This window comes from Juglans microcarpa x Juglans regia, chromosome 1D (genome assembly GCF_004785595.1).
Source record: "Juglans microcarpa x Juglans regia isolate MS1-56 chromosome 1D, Jm3101_v1.0, whole genome shotgun sequence".
Lineage (NCBI taxonomy): Eukaryota > Viridiplantae > Streptophyta > Magnoliopsida > Fagales > Juglandaceae > Juglans > Juglans microcarpa x Juglans regia.
The window spans coordinates 42,086,514-42,102,759 of record NC_054594.1 but is presented as its reverse complement, the minus strand read 5'-3'; the positions used below and the strand labels follow the sequence as shown (position 1 = coordinate 42,102,759).

The 16,246-nt window shown below is 38.5% G+C and overlaps 2 protein-coding genes across 2 annotated transcripts; both read left to right on the top strand.

The window, feature by feature from the left end:
• Positions 1-1,616: 1,616 nt before the first annotated feature.
• Positions 1,617-7,335, top strand: LOC121258334 (protein EARLY FLOWERING 3-like). Its single transcript, XM_041159832.1, has 4 exons — positions 1,617-3,066; positions 3,611-4,614; positions 5,982-6,033; positions 6,160-7,335. The coding sequence occupies exons 1-4, from the start codon at positions 2,842-2,844 to the stop codon at positions 7,180-7,182; spliced, it is 2,304 nt and encodes a 767-aa protein (XP_041015766.1). The 5' UTR covers positions 1,617-2,841; the 3' UTR covers positions 7,183-7,335.
• Positions 7,336-7,468: 133 nt separating this feature from the next.
• Positions 7,469-10,672, top strand: LOC121259249 (putative F-box/LRR-repeat protein At3g18150). The gene is made up of 4 exons (XM_041160758.1): positions 7,469-7,904; positions 8,213-9,426; positions 9,541-9,732; positions 10,420-10,672. Exons 2-4 carry the CDS (start codon positions 8,260-8,262, stop codon positions 10,624-10,626), a joined length of 1,566 nt encoding a protein of 521 aa, XP_041016692.1. The 5' UTR covers positions 7,469-7,904; positions 8,213-8,259; the 3' UTR covers positions 10,627-10,672.
• Positions 10,673-16,246: the final 5,574 nt, after the last annotated feature.

The following is a 16,246-nucleotide window of genomic DNA, read 5'->3' as shown; positions in this document are numbered from 1 at the left end:
ATTGAGGTTTTGAATTCGATCCTCTCCCCGAAAAAAATAAAAAAAATAAAAAATAAACTCAAAAGGAATACGGTAAACTCGTAAAAGGCACCACTATTATATGCAAAACGCACATTCACACGACCAAAACTCCACAAATTATACACACCTTTTGTACCGCAAGATAACTTTGCAACTCGATTCATAATACCAATGAATAATTCTATTTAAAGGTATTTACAAAAAATATATTATCCACCTAATATAATTTGATTTGAAATATAGATTTTAAAATTTAAGGGTCGGTTTGGTTAGCCAATGCAGTTGAAAACATCTTATCTAGAGTTGTACCATACAGTAATTTTGACTATCTAAACACAATATTTCATTTCTTAAGTTTTAAAAAATTAACTTAAATGAACAATAAACAAATAATATAAAACAATGAAAATTGACATGAATAGTGCGTGAATAGTACCGAATTGACATAAACAGTGCATAAACAGAACATGAACAATGAAAACTGGCTTGAACTGTATATGAACAGTGCACAATTCGGGTACTCTATAAAACAATGCGACCCACACATTTTTCAAATCTCAAAAAGTCAAAACTATTTTATCTCATCTCACTATCGAAATATATATTTTTTTTACAAACTATTTCATCTCATCTTAACTCAAAAAATCTCACTACTATTTAAAATATCTCATATCATCTCGTCTGAACTTTTTATCCAAACGAACATAAATCTTACAAATCAAATTATGATATATAAATAGCTCATAATATAAAGACTTTCCAATAATAATGCTCTAATTTTAGACAAACCTTATGTGAACCTCACCTTATTATTTACACGAGAGTCTGGCCCCTGAGCCACCATGGCTAGACCCAACTTTCATTGGCTATATCTATTGCACTGGACCTATCTCTCTTCGACCCTTTGAAAGAGACGAGGCAAAAAGGATTTTCAAGCCATGATCGACCCCACATTTTCATTGAGATGCTAATTATTAATAGATGGTTTTATAGTATAGATAAGTTAACACTTTCATTTTGTCGTTTAATGCTTTATAATTGAGATTATTTACATTATCATTGCTTCTAATTAATGATTGAGATTTTTAATCATACGAGAGTATCACATGTCTAAAACTATGCAATAATTTCTTTATTCTTGTCGAATAATATTTAGAGATAATAAATTCATGCCTCACCCATCAACAATTAATTTTTTATTTTTAAAATAATAGTAAACTAATATTTATTATATTGATAATACACCACCAATTAAAATTTTATAATATAACTATTAATAAGTTCAATATTTTCTTATCAATTTTAGCTCTGCTTGCTTGACTTTCTAATCCACATCAACCCATACTCGTGTACAAAATTGTACACGTGTCTTATACCTAAAACGCCATGCAAATCGCATGTTAGTTTCAGTAATCACGTAAAAATTAAAATATTAGTTTCATAAGAACAATCCCAATAAAAAAAGAAAAGAAAGCTTCACTTTCAGATCGAATCTGTGGGGCTCTAACTTCAATCTGAGTCTTCCTCTAAAGTTCGCCCATGATAGATACGTGCGCCAAACCCTCGAATCTCTATGGTTGCACAGTTTCTGCGCCTGAGATTTTTCGTGGAAAAACATAAACAAAAAGATGGGCCAAATTTGGAGAAAAAAAAAAACAACGTGCGGTCGTAAAAAGAACATGACCACAGGACCACAAACTCCATGTGAAGGGACTTCCAGTTTCAGCCCCATAATTCCAAGAATAGGGATGTCTCTAGGATTTCAACTAGATTTTGCCGGCATTATTGTTAATTATTGAACTCTCCGAGTTTTTTAATTACCTTTGCACTCAGTATCAATCATTTGATCTGAATAATTTTATCAAAGTTATTATCTTTATTTGTTTTTTAACGTACTTGTCCTCTCTACGAGTCTATCTGATATCCGCGAAGTAGATGAGTTGGCAGGATCTTGGGAGTTAAAAGGTGATGTAGGGGAATTTTGTTGGAGATTGGGCATTTTCTAAAAGGACTTGCATTTCTATCCACTTGGGTCCCATATTGCCCACAACTCTCTTTGTTATTTTTGTTGGTTCTCCACCTTTTTCGTTGATGAGATCCTCTCTTGTGCAATTCCATGGAAACCCTCTTCTCCCGCAGAATCTATCTTTCCCGTGTATATCTTTTTTATTCCCTCTCTCCTTTCCTGCTTTAACTTCGCTTTACCTCCTCATATTCCATGTTGTGTCGACAATTTTCGTGAGTCTATTGCTGTTCTTATCTGATTTTCAACTGAAGCTTTGGTTTTTTTTTCGTCTCTCTTGAGGTGGATTGGTTTTGATTACTTGAAAAATTTTGCTTCACGTAGCAAACTGGTTTTTCGTTCTCTGTTCTCTTTTTGGTTTACGGCCAAAAATTTCTGATTTTGTGAAGTGGGTTGGTTTTGGGTACTCCTGAATTTTTGTTTTCCCACTAATTCTTCACCATGCTCTTTCTGCTGCCAGTGGATTTTTCAATGACACTTTCTACTTCTTTGGGGTGTGTTGATCTTGTGAAGTTGTGAATTCTTCAGATTGATTTATTTTGCTACCCGGGGAGGTCAATTCTAGTTTTTATGGTTGAATTTATCCCAAAAAATTTGTTTTCTGAAGTAGGTTGATCCTGTGTACATGTGGAGCTGTACTTGGCTTACGAAACATTTCAAGTATGCACTCTGGGTAGGCAGGTTTTTCGGTTTGTGACTCTGGGCTTTTGGGGGGGAAAATGGAAATGGGATGTTGATGTGAAGTTGATGAATGCATTAGCTTTTCTCAGTGGAGATAGTGGCGAAGAAAGAGGAGGATGAGAGGGGGAAAATATGAGGAAAAGTCGACTAGTCCTATGTTTCCCAGGCTTCATGTAAATGATACAGAGAAAGGAGGGCCAAGAGCACCTCCAAGGAACAAAATGGCTCTCTATGAACAGCTCAGTATTCCTTCTCAAAGGTTGACTTCTGGATCAGCATCCATGTTGCCTATCCGGCCCAGTAACAGCAGCAGCTTGACTCCTTCGATGTCCGCGAGCCATGTGAGTTCATATAACTTATGCCTTTCTGTTCTTAGTACCAAGTCATAGTCTACGTAGACAATTGGTTTCCATCCTATAAAGTGATCCAAATATACTGTGGTTGTTTAGCATGTAATCAAGGGAAAGCCTTATTTTTTAGATCTATGCTGTTATATGTCATTTAATTCGAATGAAATCCATTCTGTCTGATTGAACTGACTTTTTAATACTGTTACTGATCTGCCCCTGCCTCATCTCTCTGTGGGTATGTTTCACTCTTCTTCGTTGGTTGTTTATTGATTCAATTGACTTGGAAGAAATAGTGTCGTTTGATATTTCTGGTTGCTCATGGAGAATTATGGATTTATATTGTATCTTTCCTTCGTTTCTGCTCTGGGTTCTTCAAAATGGCCTTGCATGTGGCATAATTCTGTCATTTATCACTTTTGATGGAAAGTCTCACTGCCTTTCACTAAAATGAGTTTTACTGAGAACGGCTAGACGTTTTTGCATGTAATTGAATACGTTTACTTGTCTGATAATACCAAATGATTCATCATTGTAGGTTGATGTCCACCAAAGGAGTATGTTAACTCCGTTCTGCAACTCCCCTTCACCTTCTCATCTGGCCGAGAATCCTCATCCTTCTTCTCTCAGTGGGGATAAGTTGAACACTGTGATGGCGAGTCATGAACAGAATTCCCTGAAACCTACATGTTTCCAAACTTTGAATGCCACGGGGCCATCATCATCAACTTCCAAATGTGAATCCTTTCGTCCATACAATTTTTCCTGCTTTAAGAAACTCTCCTCAAAGAAACTTGGAGGTGAAGATGATAGAGTTCTAACCTCTGGGCTAGGAATAACTCCACATTGTGGCAAAGATCAGGAAAAATTCCCTCCATTGAGCTTAAGCCCTTCAGTGAAACTTCAAACTGCTTGTGAAAAGCAGATAAATGGAAATGGCACCATAGATTTAAAGTGGATGGGATTCAAGAGGAAGCAAGCTGGAGATAATACGAAGGTGTTTAAGGGCAATGTAGCCCCTTTGGAAAGGTCTGCTTCAATCACGTCAAGCAAAGATAAGAATTTGGTTGATACGTCTTCTATCCCATTGGCTAGAGTTAAAAATTCTGAATCATTAAAGAGAACACGAGAATCTTCCAATCAAGAAGACAGAAGCAGTTTGGTACATAACTCGAACAGGCTAAAAGACACGAGCTCGCAGTTTCATAAAGCTTGTGTCACTGTGCAAGACAGAACAGCCCCCGGAGATGACATTGTAAAACCTGGAATAGGCGTAGGTACAAAAAATGTTTCAGAGTTGAGAAGCAAATCATGCTCAAGTCCATCACTTGGAGATGAATGTAGAAGCATTAATGGGCTTGTAAATGGCAGTGAGTGCTGTGAAGATAAGAAATGCAAGTCTACAAAAGTGGCAAGCATTCCTGACAATGCCTTGGATACCTACGTGGTGGAATCTATGCCAAATTTGAATGTTTCCCCTGATGATGTTGTTGGAGTGATTGGTGAGAAACTATTCTGGAAAGCCAGAAGAGCTATCATCAAGTGAGTATCTCTTGCCTGGTGATTGCTATGTGCATTTACTTCTGCTTATCTGTATCCAGTCATTCGTGGTATTGTTTGAAGAATTTGGTAAATGGTTGCCAACTCTTCTACAACTTGTAGGAAGTTTTCATAATGGATGCATCATTTTATTCTGATACTTTTCCTGGTTTTCGTAAAACTTGAAGTTCTCTCTCTCTCTCTCTCTCTGCACAAATCATTGGACTTTCTTTCTGGTAAGTAAACCAGTGACATATTAGAATTACAAATAGCAGTAGTTCCAATTTTCTCCTTCTGGAAATGCGAGAAGTAGGAATCTTGGATTTAAGTCACATCACAACTATTAAATTTGCATTTTTCATTTGAGCTTCTTTGCTGTTCTCATTTGTGCATTTATTTAGAAGAATATTGTATAGGAGTCATATTTTATAGGTGAATTTGGTCAGGCCGCCGATCTTGCTTCCTTGAATCACATAAACACATTGACTCTACACATCCAAACTCAATAACAATGAAAAGATCTTAAGGAAATATGCACTAGGACGATGACTTATTTTGTAGATGTCTAAACATTGTGCCTCTTGTCCTTCAGGGTATCATCTGGGCTGTTGGGAACCGCATATAACCTCTTTCAATGTTGCAAGGCAGGATCTCTTCCCCAGCCTAGCTGCATGCTTTTTTCTCACCGTTTTTTTAATAAGGGGGATCATCTGATGATTAATTATCTGGATATGATCACTTACCTAGTCTCAGCAATGCCAGTGCTCTGCAGAACCTATTCATGGGCCAATAACATGGTGTTTCTATCCAGTTCAACAAATATTTGATTCATGTTTCAGCCAGGTTTCTGGGGATCAAAAAATATTGAAATGATCTAAAAGAGATATAAATATTGTCATCTATCAATACTATAATTCATAATATATAAGAGCATTTTGAGTGATCAGATACTGACAATCTATCTTAAACCGTAGCCAGTGTTAAGCGTTTGGGTTTCCAAGGAGGGCTTAATCTTGTTCAAAGTGCTATTTTCTGAATCATCAATCTAACACTAAAATTAGAAGTCAATTTTGGGATTTGCAGTTTACAGCTTCTTGTTTTGGGCATTTGTCAGTCAAGATCATTCTTCAGTTCTTTTAATCAGCGATGTTCCATTGCCTTTTTTTCCTTTTGGATTAACAGTTGGCTTTCTATATTGGTTTTGCCAGACTAATCTCTCCTTGTTGGTGTTTTCGTAGTTCATTGTTGCTCTTGATGAGACCATAAAGTTGATTCTGTCTAGTGTCACTTTTTCTATATATTTCCTTTCTAAATTTTTATGATTGCATGTTATTTAGTCTTTGATCCAACTTTTATGTTATTATTTTCAGTCAACAAAGAGTGTTCGCGGTGCAAGTGTTTGAGTTGCATAGACTGATAAAGGTAAGCTGGTCATTGCCCGGTCAAATTGCTAAGCTGTTTTTTTCACTTCAATGCATTCATCTCTTTCCCGGTTTATTCCATTCACTTCGTGGAAAAGATTCACATTACTCTTTCAAATTGGTACAGGTACAAAAATTGATTGCTGGGTCGCCAGATCTATTGCTTGAAGATGACCTGTATTTGGGCAAAAAATCAATAAAAGTATCTCCAGTCAAGAATTTGCCGTCGTCTGCGCATGTTCCAGAACCACCTGCTCCCCTGATTGTTAGAGACAACAATAATTCTCTGAAGTCAAACCCCAACATTGAATATGCAGACGAGAATGTAGTTGGAAAGTTTCCACTTCCTTCTATAAAAAATGATTCCAATAAAGGACTTGTTACCACACAATCTAATGATGGGTTTCATTCAGCAAATCCGCCTTTAGCTCCTGTGGCTACAAATACCAAGCCAGCCCCATGGTGTTTCCACCCTCCACCAGGAAATCAGTGGTTAGTTCCTGCAATGTCCCCATCCGAAGGACTTGTTTACAAGCCCTATACAGGATCCAGTCTTCCAACTGCAGGTTTCATGGCACCAGCATATGGGAACTGTGGCCGCGTGAGTCCAGGAAGCGTAGACTTGTTAAACACTGTTTATGGTGTGCCAGTTTCTCACCCAAGTTTTGGAATTCTCCCGGGTTCACCCCCTTTAGGCCAGTCATACTTTCCTCTGTATGGCATGCCACTTGTCAATCAATCTCTATCCAGTTCAGCTGTTGAGCAAACGAGCCCGCTTGCTGCAGCTCAGTCAAATGGGCAGAACAATCAGGCATTGGCTGGGGAAAGAAACTTCACCATACCCCATCAAAGCTCATGCAACATGTCTGGCAATGTATCTTGGGTAATCTCAGGTCAAGTTGGGAAACTCCCTGCATCAAAAGAGAGTGAGTTCCAGGGAAGTACAGCTAGTAGTCCTTCTGAGAGGGCTATAGGGGATGCACTTCCTCTCTTTCCTACGACGCCAACAGTTCAGGCATCAGATAAAATTGCCCAAAATAGCGAGCAGCGGGCACAAGTGATAAAGGTTGTGCCTCGCAATCCTAGATCAGCAAGTGAATCGGCATTCCGCATATTTCGGTCAATACAGGAAGAAAGAAAACAATTATGATTAGTGTCCCGTTACTCGTACATGGCTAGCAACTAGTAACCACTGAGCCGTATTGAGCTGGACTTGAAAAAATTGTTATGCTCGTATTTGTATATGTAATCATCCTGTTTCTAATCAATGCTGTAAATATATTTTTGAGAGATTGGAAAGCTATCAGTTTTCCAAGCGAATCTGAGTTAGCTTGATTAACCATTATTTCCCAAAGGTCTAACGTTGTCGTGTCATCTTAATATAGCTTTTCGTCACGGTTGAATTTCGTCGTCCCAGAAGCCATGTATTACCGTTACGTCGGACCAAGATATTTTCGAGTCCATTTTTGGCGCCTTCATCAAGCATTGCTTAAAATAGAATTTTAGGCGGTTTACTTCTTCGTCGGGTGACATCCCTATAACAGGTGGATCCCAGTAATGACCTCACTTCAAGATCTTTGTACCGATGAAATCTCCCTTTTCACACCCATCTTCCCTTTTCAGGGTCAGGACGAATCTTAATCCGATATATTAATAATTATTTCCCAGATCATGGAATCGGAGGGTAGAAATATTGTAAATTGATCGAGTCAACCAACTCCTTTTAAGAGAGAGACCGGGATTGAGGTTGTTGACTTTTGAGAGGGCTACAGATTGATTCATTTTCTGCAGCTGCTTGGTCGATCATTCGAGTTCAAAGATCATTCACGAGTAGTTTTTTCGTAATTGACTTCAGAACTATCCCATCAATCTGTAAGATGAGAACTATGCTCTTTAATTCTCATTTCGCTCTTATAGATTGCATGTATATTTTTCGAGTTGCGCTTATATGTCTATTTTCATCTCTCCTTTCGACTGTGAACTATTTTTTCAGATGGTTTCTCGATTTCGATTTCGGTTCGTTAATTACTATCAAACAAACGTCCCCCATCAGAAATATTGGAATCTTTATATACATTTTTAAGTTTGTCTTTCTAAACAAGCTTTATTATTATACCTAAATGTTTTGATCACTCAAGTCTACTTCCATTTGGCAGCCCCTTTTCTTTTCTTGGTAGCAGGGCTATCCTCAGCTGCAGGTGATCACTTGGTGGGCAGAACTGACCCAATGGATCGGATATCAGAATTGCCGGAACCCATTTTGCAACAGATTCTGTCCCTCCTCCCCATGACACAAGGACTTCAAACCAGTGTATTATCCAAGAGATGGAGGCACGTGTGGACTAATTTCCCGGTTTTGGAATTTGACAGAACCTTCTTCGACGCAAAGTTTTCCAATCATTCCGACACTAGGGAGAGTATCCCAGAAAGACTAAGAAAAAGAGACGAGTTATTTAATTTTGCGGAACAAACTCTACTAATCTACCGCAATTTCAAAGGTATAAGGAGGTTTACACTTGAAATATCCTTCCATGATCCAGAATTGGCGTCTCTCTTTGACAGGTGGATTGGCTATTTGTTAGAGAGTAATGTTTATGAGCTCAAACTTGGCATTCTTGTTTTGAGAAACAGAGAATGGTATAATTTACCCGGGGCTGTTCTAGCTGCAAAATCAGTAACTATGTTGACACTTTCTAACTGTAAGTTGAGGTTGCCCTACAGTGACATCAAGTTATTGTCTTTGAAAAAGCTGTCTCTTGTGGACGTTTATATCGAAGATGAGATTTTTAAAAACTTGGTCGCTAGATGTCCTATGATTGAGGATATGAATTTGAGTGGTTGCTGTGGATTGAAAAGCTTTGAGGTTTTTGGTCTACTCAAACTTAAGTCAGTTGAGGTGAAAAACAATCGTGAACTCGAGAAGGTTGAGATGCAAGTACTGAATCTTCAATCTTTTGAATACAGCGGGCGGTATAAGCCGTGTGAGATCAACTTGGCCCCATGTAAAAGTTTGAAAACTTTGAAATTATGTATGGCAGCCATAACAGACGAGTGGTTCCATGACCATTTCTCTGAATTTCCCCTCCTTGAGAACTTGGCCCTAAGTGATTGCAGAATGTTGGAAAGTATAAGAATCTCAAGTCATCATCTTAAGAGATTGCTCTTGTGTAGATGTGACTTCCTTGTTGAAGTCGAGATTGATGCTCCTTCTCTGTGTTCATTCAAGTATAATGGTGATACAATACCCTTCTCATTAAATTCTCCAGCTCTCTTACAATCTGACATCCATTTCTGCCTCAGTGTCATCGACACTGCTTGGTATGTTCAAATGATTGAATTTCTGTCCAAGTTCAATCATTCTAAATTATTGACTTTGCAGAGTATCACAGGCAAGGTATGCCAAGATTAGTAATTTCATTTGTTTGGATTTAATTCCTTTCTATCCTTTCTATCTTAATTTTGTATTAAGATTCTAACATTTTCCTATTGGTTTACCTTATTTGAGAAGAATATGGTTGTTCCAAACGAACTGAGGGAAAGCCTACTTCCCCCCTTGTATAATGTCAAGCATTTGAAGCTGAAGATACATAAGCCTCTGATGAGTTGTGCAACAGAAGAACTTGTGGATAGCTTGCTTTGGATTTCTCCCCACCCAGAGACTTTATTCATAGAATCTGGTTTTGGCACAAAAACTTTTAAGGTATCAAACACTTTCATAGAGCCTGGCATTTAGCTTTAGATTATTTTCCACATTTTATTCTTTCTTCATACTATGGAAAATAGGATCAATAAGCAACAAAATCATCAGTGCGATTAAAATCTCCTAGATTCAAATAAAGAATAATGCATACGAACTATTAACCCTTGTTCATCCGATTCTTGAACCATTATTGTATCCCCTGTTTCAACCCTTACAGCCACGATCTATAAGTTAAATGAGAACTAAAGACAGCAACAATGATCTAAACAGAAGCATGCTAATGAACAAAGTTTCAAAAACATCCAGACTCGCTCGTTCCAACAATGAGTTGTAAGGTATAGGAACTGATATATGAATGTTCTTTTGATTCACAGTGATGTTATTATCATTGTGAATTCCTCTAATTTGTTGAGTTTATGTTTGACCAACTATTTAAGACCACTTCATAGAACATGTGAGACTACTCACCATGGTGGATACCAAAAAATGACAGTGATCACGGCCACAGGTTTTATGTACTACCAATATCACTAGAACTTTTCTAAAGCCTTGAAACAGATTGCTGACGAAAAATATTTAATCCTTAAATTATTTTGACATTACTTTGCTATTTTTCTTTTGAGGACAGATGGTTGGCATTAATGACTTGTTTGTTTATTTGCATCTTGCTCTTTCTCTTAATTTTAGTTCATATACAAGAAGCTGACAGAAAGAAGAGAGGACTCTTGCGGTTGCGGTTGCAGATCGGTTCCTATCATATGTTGGAGGCACTGCTTACAGGAAATTGAGGTCGAGAATGTTAGCGAGGCTGAAGAACGCAACAAGTTGACGAAGTTCTTTTGGAAAAATGCAAAGATATTGGAGAGGATAGATGGCCTAGACTCTGAGCTTTGAATCATTGAATCAATGGAGGTTGTGTTGCAGTGTTGGCCGTTGGTAATGAATTCGAAGAAGAATGTAGTGTTGGTTATTGCTTTGCATAAGTGGGCTAAAACAGTTCATGGGCTATATTTGATATGCTCTTATTTTGGTACATTTGAGGATGCCCTGAGAGCCCCTCACCGCGTGCAGCTTTTATAGGCCTGTTCATTTTTAATTTAGGAGACTGGTTTGGATATAAATGTGATAAAATAGTTTTAAATTAGTTGAATAAAATATTATTTTTTAATATTATTATTATTTTAAAATTTAAAAAATTTATAATAATGAGAGGAGATTATTTTTTTATCAAACATTCCCTCAAAGTCGCATTTGCTTAGGGAAAGAAAAAACCCTTAAAGTCCCATAAAAATAAATAAATTTGAAATTTACGTTTAAAATTTGGATTTATTTATTTTTAGAGATGAGATGAGTTAAGATTAAAGTTAAAAAATTGAATAAAATATTGTTAGAATATATTTTTTAATTTTATTTTTATTTTGAGATTTGAAAAAGTTGAATTATTTATTTTATTTTATGTAGAGATTTAAAAAAATTATAATAATGAAATGAGATAATATATTTTTTGAAAATAAATTTAAAATTTACGTTCAAAATTTAATATTAAAGTCGAATTCTTTTTGTAAATATCTACCATTACTGTTTAACTTTGGTGGCAAAACTGTCGTATGATTGGACGATCGGAATACGGCCAGAAAGTAATTGTACCTTAAATAATTTTGGGCAGTTGTCTTTGTCCCCTTCTGTTACGGCTTTTTGTAACCTCCAATGCGAGCTTGGTTGTCACTGTCTTACACGTGGCGTTAGTTTAACTTGTATGACCAGATAGAACATCACAAACAGCTCACGCACGAGCCCTCGTGGATTTCATGTGTACGAAGTTATGAACCATGGAGTAAAAGTAGGGGTGTGCAAAATTTTGAGAATTTCGACTCCGTCCGACTTCCGTTCCGACGTTGACTTTGACAGAGTCAGAGTTGTCGGAATTCAGAGTCAGAATTCGGAACTACTCCGACTAGTGATTCGGAAGCGGAGTCGAAGTCGGAGCTCCATGTAGCTCCGACTCCGACTCTGAAATTTTTTTTTAAACCCAGCTGTAAAACGACGTCGTTTTACAGCTGGGTTTAAAAAAAAATTATTGAACGACACCGTTCCACTTAATATGGAACGGCGTCGTTTCATATGGCTTCCTAAGGAAGCCTTCTCCTCCCCTTCTTCTTCCTTCTCCAGTTCTTCTTCTTCTTCCTTCTCCCTTCTCTCTCGCGTCTCCTGTCCCAGACTCCCAGTGACTGAACCATCCATTCTCTCTCACGTCTTCCGTCCTAGTGCCAGCGTGCCGCCGTTCGTCGTTGCTCCTCCGTGCCGCCGTTCCTCGTTGCTCCTCTACTCAGCTTCCACCTACGGTGAGCCCTAAATTTATGAGTCCTAAATTTAATTCAAGCACGTCTCTTATGAATTGGAGCCTGCAGTTGTGATTCTTGTGAATTGGTTGTATTGAATATTCAATATAGTCCCAACACGGCGCTCAAAACCCTGAATTTTACATTGTATTGCAGACTTGCGCTCGAGCGAGGTGTCGAGCGCAAGTCGAGTGCACGTCGAACGAACCTCTCTGGATGGGTTTTGCTCGAGCGCCACGTCTAGCGCACGTCGAGCGAACCTCTCTGGATGGATTCTGCTCGAGCGCCATGTCGAGCGCACGTCGAGCGAACCTCTCTGGAGTCTGGAATCCAGACTCTGGATGGATTCTGCTCGAGCGCCATGTCGAGCGCACGTCGAGCGAACCTCTCTGGATGGATTCTGCTCGAGCGCCATGTCGAGCGCACGTCGAGCGAACCTCTCTGGATGGATTCTGCTCGAGCGCCATGTCGAGCGCACGTCGAGCGAACCTCTCTGGATGGATTCTGCTCGAGCGCCATGTCGAGCGCATTTCGAGCGAACCTCTCTGGATGGGTTCCGCTCGAGCGCACGTCGAGCGCACGTCGAGCGAACCTCTCTGGATGGTTTCCGCTCGAGCGCACGTCGAGCGCACGTCGAGCGAATATCTCTGGATGGGTTCCGCTGAGTCGAGCGCAAGTCAACCGAACCTCGATGTAATAATACATCGATACAATAATATATTATGATACAATAATACATGTCCTATTGTATAATACAATAGCCTAGTTTATTTTTAAACTAATTTTTTGCTTCTAATTTAATTTTTTCAGCTTCATTGATTGTGATATGGATCCTAGACATAGTGGAGATGATCGTCCACAAAGGAATGTGGCGGATGCCAATGCTACAACTCCTACACCGGTGGGTACTTCCACCCCTAGAGCCACATCTAGGGCAGCTACATCTAGAGCAGCTACATCTTGTGCGAGTAGTCGACTCCCACTCCCAGTTGATATAGAGGATGAGGATATGTTCAACGAAGAGGAGGAGATGTCCATTGAGCAAGATCAACCACCACGACCTTCTAAAAAGAGGTCGTGGACATTGGAGCATTTCACCAAAATTCCTGGTGAAATTGCGAACCCAGTAGCAAGATGCCATTACTGTGGATCACTTTGTGGATGCCATTCGAAGAAGCAAGGTACCAGTGTGTTAATAGCACATCTAAATGGTTGTCAACGATATAAGATAGCGAAGGGATTGCAAGCCACTGATCAGACCAACCTCAGTTACCAAACTTCTACAGCCACTGATGGTACACAGACTAAGAAATTGGTCATCCCTCAATACAGTGAGAAGATGTTGAGGGACATGCTTGCAGAGATGATAATTACTGATGAGATGCCATTTACCACAGTCGAGAAAAGAGGCTTTCGAAAGTTTCTAAATTTTGTTGAGCCACGATTTCCCATTCCATCACGGTATACAGTGATGCGAGATTGTATGAAGAGGCATGCGAAGGACAAGGAGGAGATGAGGAAGATGTTTATTACCACTAGCCAGAGAGTGTCTTTTACGACTGACACATGGACTTCCATACAGAACGTCTGCTACATGTGTATCACAGCACACTACATTGACAGTGAGTGGATTTTGCATAAAAAAATTATTGGTTTTAAAGAAATTGTGGATCATAAAGGTGCATCCATTGGGGCGAAGATGGATGATTGTTTAAAGGACTGAGGAATTCGAAAAGTGCTGTGTATTACAGTTGACAATGCCAGTGCGAATGAAACAACAATTGATTGGTTTAAGCGGAACACGACGGTGAGAGATGATGTCATTCAGGCCCACGAGTTTATTCACGTTCGATGTTGTGCTCATATAATTAACCTCATAGTTGTTGAGGGATTAAAAGAGGTTCATGATTCCATAACCCGAGTCCGCAACATTGTACGATATGTGAGGGGTTCCCCTCAAAGGCTTGCCAAGTTTAAGGCAATAGCAGAAGATCTGAAGATTGAATGTTCTAGTATGTTGTGCTTGGACGTTCCGACTCGATGGAATTCTACATACATGATGTTGGATGTGGCACAGAAGTACCAAAAAACATTCGAGCGGATGGAGGTCGAGGATGGGGGTCTGAGGTATGCTTTGTTGGAGCCAGCAGGACAGGGGCTCGGTGCGCCGGACGCACATGATTGGACCAGTGTGAGTTATTTTGTTAAATTTTTAAGAACTTTTTATGAGATAACCATGCGGCTATCTGGATCCAAATATACGACTGCGAACTCATTTTTCAACGAGCTCTCGGAGCTTCACTTCCAGTTGGAAAATAGTTGTACTGACTCTGCTGGATTGTTATCTGCTATGGCTACGAGGATGAAGATCAAATATGATAAATATTAGGGGAATATTGAGAAGATAAATAGATTGCTATTTGTGGCTGTGATCCTTGACCCCCGAGTTAAGTTGGCCGTTCTAGAATTTTGGGTAAATTCCGTCCTCGGGACAGTGAAGGCTGCAGAGTTTATTAAATTGCTAAAAAGTGATGTTGATGACTTATATCATCACTACAGTACTAGTGCTCAGCCTTCATACGCAGTTGGCAGCTCCTCACATTCGAGGCCGACAGGATTGATAGTTTCCTCAGGTGATACTGACCCATCTGTAGGGGTTAGAGGCAATCGTATTATACAGCAGTATCATCAACTCTTGTCAACAAGGAATATTATGCATTGTATATCTGAGGTTGAACGATATTTTATGGAAGCTGTCGAGGCACCTAGTGATGTATTTCAGTTATTAACTTGGTGGAAAGTTAATTCCACCAAGTATCCAGTCCTTTCCCGTGTGGCCCGAGATGTGCTAGCCATTCCTGTCACTACAGTTGCCTCAGAGTCGGCATTTAGCACTGGAGGTCGCGTGTTGGATGCTTATCGGAGTTCATTGTCACCGTCAACCGTGGAGGCCCTTGTTTGCACACAGAATTGGATAAGTGAAACGCCTATTGGACTAGATACCGTTGGCGTTGATGCCGAGAGCTATAGGCTTGAATTGGGTAAGTTTATATGCTTTTAAATGATGATTTAATTATTTTTAATGTTTCTAACTTCTAATTTTTATGATTTTATAGATCTAATTGTGAACCCTAACATAATTACCGATGATTGAGAGTCTGGAACGGACGCTACTTGAGAGTTGGGATGGAGTTGGGAGAACCTCCTTTCTTGGTAAGAATAAAATTATTCTTTTACCGTATTCAATTTTTTATTATCAATTTTTTTTCATCTATTGATTGCTACTTTCTATCTTCATTTCAGGCATGACCAATGGAACAAAAAGTATTTGACTGAAATCCGTGTTTAATCGAATTGTAGTTATATTTCAAATTATAGTCATATTGTTATTACGTTATAAATGAGACTGTTATAACTTATGGCTACATCATACATGTTATTTACTTTTTAAACTATTTATATAGTTATATTTATGTAGTTATATCCCGAGCAAAGACGTGAGATAAGTACTCTTTATTCTATAATTTCTATTAGTACTTATTCATCCTCTCTCAAACGTTTAGAATTTATTATCCAACTGAAATTAATCGAATTATAGAAATTCGTACCATCATTCTTTTTTATAAAATTTTAAATTTATGTAATTTTCAACTCATGAGTCATGAGTACTTTTAATGCTAAATTTCAGGCGGACATAAAACAAATTAAAGATATAATCAAAATTCAGTAACAAAATCAGAACGAATATTTAAATTATTGAGAACTCTTGAATAAACCAAATATTTGTAGATCGTCACTTTTAAAAAAAATATATATGTTGCTCACTATCTGAAACGAAATTGAACAATAAAATTTAAATAATAATAAAAAAAAGAACAAAATTTTGTTCGGAGTTCAGAAATTTTATTCGGAGTCGGAACTCCGAACTCCGATCGGAGTTCCGATCGGAGTTCGGAGCTCCGACCTCCGATCGGAATTGGACTCTAACTACGTTCGGAGTCGGAGTCGGAGGGAAAATTCGACTCCGACTTTTGTCGGAGTCGGAGATCGGAAATGACAACTCCGACTCCGTCGGAGTCGGAGCCCACCCCTAAGTAAAAGACCACATGATTATTTTATGAATAAATCTTCGTAATTTCTTCAAACTCTACGCTCTATATTTTTTTTAATTTTTA